Genomic DNA, 3,404 nt, shown 5'->3' on the forward strand with positions numbered 1-3,404 from the left:
CCCAGGAGGTGGTTCCATGCCACTGAGCTATGGTGCAGAGCTGCTGCGAGCTGCCAGTAATCTAATTTATTAGGGGCTTTGAATCCTTACAAAGGGTACRTTGGATACATGCAAAGCATCTGCATTATTACCATGATTAGGGCAGTGAAGGTGGAGGAAAGGGGAAGAAGGGAAAATACAATTTCTCTGCTTTCAGCAGAAAATAAATCAACTTTTACAGAGAGTTCTGGTGAAATCAAAGGCTGTGCTGTTGTTAGAAATGATTTTTTATTAAGCTGAACTCTCTCTTCTCTCATATTGTATGATATGACAGCTCTCTTTTGATGGGAAAGCTTTCATTTGGCCAGAGAAAGGGATAATTTGCTTCTTTTAAGGAGTTAATCCTCTGGTCCATTTCCGGGCTGGGAACAGCTATCCTCCCCCTTCCTTGGATCGGAGGCTGCAGCACAATGGAGATCATAACCACCTCAAATCTACACCCGAGATGGAGAAATCAGATTTCTGTCTCCAGTCATTTTTGTGGGATTAGCTAAATCTTAGATCCACACTAACCCTCCACAAAGCTGCCAAGATTAGTTAGAATTTATTTCATTCGCAGGGGAGTTTACGGTTTTCTTTCCAAAGGGATTATATCTCTCTCCATATATATTTAGAGTGGCTTCAGTCATAAAGCAGCTAGGTCAGAAGGAGAAAAAGTGTGTATGTGTTATGTGTGTGTGTCTGAAATAAAAACTCAGCTGCAAGAATGACAGTCACTTGAAATGCCAAGACAAAGCAGAGTTTCTGGATGGCTTTGCCAGTCCATTTTAAAAGCCACATAAGCTGTCCTTTTCCTGGCAAAGCCCCACTACGGAGCCAGTGGCTGCTGCTGGCACAGGATGTCTTCAGAGGCAGTGTCAGACGCCGATGCTGGCAGGAGGAGCCTGAAGAAGCCGCGTCCGTTCAGCATCGAGGACATCCTCTCCAGCCCCGTGGAGAAAAGCCCCCMGGTCCTGGTGCCGCTGTGCCTCCGGAGCGTCTTGGACTGCACCACTAAGGGGCTGTGCGAGCTGGAGAGCATCCCAGCCAGCTCCCTGCACGAGGAGGAGGAGGAGGAAGAGGAGGAGGAAGAGCTGGAAGGGGCAGGCTGCAACTGCTGCTGCTGCTCTCACASGAGCGCCCGTTCCCTGCAGGAGCTGCCGGGCTGGCTGGGTGAGTGGGTTTGGTTCAGATAGGGGATTGGAGAGGGGCTGGTGCCAGTGCTGTGGGCGGGGGAAATGCTGGGTGTTAATTGACAATATGGCATCTGACCACAGCAAACCCAGCTCTGTTCTCAGCAGGGCTCCCAAGAGCAGGCACATCCACCTGCAGTGCTACCAGGGGTTGAAAAGCAGAGAGTGCTAATTGGATATTAATGGCTTAGTGTGAAACTCTTGAGGGAATGATGCTTCCAGGGGTGCAAGCTGTCTGTGGAGTGTGGGGCCCCATGTGCGGAGCTGTGCCTCTGCTTCCTCGCAGCACCAGCCCTGGGGARCCCCGCTGATCCTTTAAGGAAAAGAGTTTTGGCCATGTCTAGCAAAATTACTGTGGAAAAAAAAATAGCAAACCCTTAAAAATTCAGTTCAAAAGTATCCTGAATGTTCAGAATTCCCTTTTACTGGGACTGAAACACAGATCCTTCTTGCTGGGGCTCTGAGTTTGAAGCTATTTTCTGGAGCTGGCCATAGTGCAAGTAGTAAGTGAATAAAGGAAACACCCACAGCCTTCTCCCAGAGTCATGCCCCAAACTCTTCTCCCACTTGTGTGGTGACCCCTCAGCTCACCACCCACTCCAGGTGACCGGCTGCCTCCTTCCAAACAGTAGCAGGGATGCAGTTTGTGCCTGAGCTGCCTTGAGCACTCCCCGCTAACACCGCTGCTGTCCCTGTCCCTGTCCCTGTCCCTGTCCCTGTCCCTGTCCCTGTCCCTGTCCCTGTCCCCGCAGACACCCGGCTCCCCTGGCCCATGCGGATTTTCCACCCGGCAGTCAGGGTGTGTAGGGGTCCCCAGGAGAAGCAGAGCGAGCTGCAGGCTCTCCAGCAGCTGCAGCGCCGCACCCGCCGCCACCGCACCATATTCACCGAGGAGCAGCTGCAGGCCCTGGAGACGCTTTTCCATCAGAACCAGTACCCGGACGTGGTCACCCGCGAGCACCTGGCCAACCGCATCCACCTGAAGGAGGAGAGGGTGGAGGTGAGATTCTGCCCCTTCCTGCCGCGGGAACACAGACCGGGGCACTGCGCTGTCTTTTTTGGGGAGCTGCAGACTCAGGGCCTCATTTTAAAAACCATCCTTGTGCGTTTGACAAAACAGAGTTGAAGTTTGGTGCGCAATAGGAGAATACAAAGCAGTTTAGCTGGGCTGGTTTGTACTGGTATCCAGACTCACAGATCCTCTCTCCCAGGATCACCTGTCACACACAAACACACCCAGCTCTGCTCATCCCCTGCACCCAAGTGTGTATTCCTTACCTGACTTCCCAACTGCCTTGTGCCCCTCACATGTATCTGAGCAAGACTGCAGCCCAGCAACTGCTTAAATTCTGTATCAAACTTTTATRTTGGGACTGGTATTACACTATCCTGCAGTTCAGGATGGTACAGCCAGGAGAGTCACTGTCTGGTCCCCCTCCTCGTGATATGTGAAATGCAAAAGTCCTTTTCTTGCTTTGAACTTTTCCAGGTTTGGTTTAAAAATCGCCGGGCGAAGTGGCGGCATCAGAAGAGAGCGACTGCCTCGGCACTGATGGTTCAGGGCCCCAAGCAGCCCCCCAAAGAGAGCTGTTAGTGCTCACAGGCTGCAGCTCAGCACAGCAACACCAACAGCACCCACAGCTGCCGGCTCTGGGAGGGTGTCACCCAACAGGGACTCATGGAGCAAAGGGAATCTCTGTGATTCAGAGGACAGATAAAAGCAGACATCATGGCACTTTCACATCCCTRTTCCAAACCTAGTTCATGCAGCAAACAACTCGGCATGATGTGCAGGGACGGAGCTGTACCAGTGTTAAATGTGTGTGCTKCAAGACACGGGGAGACTCCCCCTCTTGTCCTTGCTCTGTGAATGTAGTGTTTTTGCTCGGTTTACTGATGTAGATTTGCAAAATATCTTGCAAATGAATGTTTCCTGTCTGCAGCACCTCAGTGGCGTCCRGAGTTGCTTTTGGGGGTTGAATTTGCTGGACAGGTGATTTGTTACATAATAAAGAAATACATTTCTCCCCACARCCCTGGGGTGAGGTGATGCACCTGTTGTGGTGACAGGGGTGGTTCGCCTCAGCCCTGCTGCCAGCCGGGCCGTGTCACACTGACAGTGTCACACCGACAGTGTCACACCGAGTGGTGTCACAGCGACCGTGTCAGACTAAGCTGTGTCACACTGAGCCG

At 51.9% G+C, this 3,404-nt stretch overlaps 1 protein-coding gene across 1 annotated transcript; it reads left to right on the forward strand.

Moving 5' to 3' along the window:
* Nucleotides 1-878: 878 nt before the first annotated feature.
* On the forward strand, nucleotides 879-3,161 carry GSC2 (goosecoid homeobox 2). Its single transcript, XM_057380755.1, has 3 exons — nucleotides 879-1,191; nucleotides 1,964-2,211; nucleotides 2,701-3,161. Exons 1-3 carry the CDS (start codon nucleotides 879-881, stop codon nucleotides 2,803-2,805), a joined length of 666 nt encoding a protein of 221 aa, XP_057236738.1. The 3' UTR covers nucleotides 2,806-3,161.
* The last annotated feature ends 243 nt before the right edge of the window (nucleotides 3,162-3,404 follow it).

This window comes from Malurus melanocephalus, unplaced genomic scaffold (assembly GCF_030028575.1).
Source record: "Malurus melanocephalus ecotype Western Australia unplaced genomic scaffold, MMel_1.1 scaffold_470, whole genome shotgun sequence".
NCBI classification, from domain to species: domain Eukaryota; kingdom Metazoa; phylum Chordata; class Aves; order Passeriformes; family Maluridae; genus Malurus; species Malurus melanocephalus.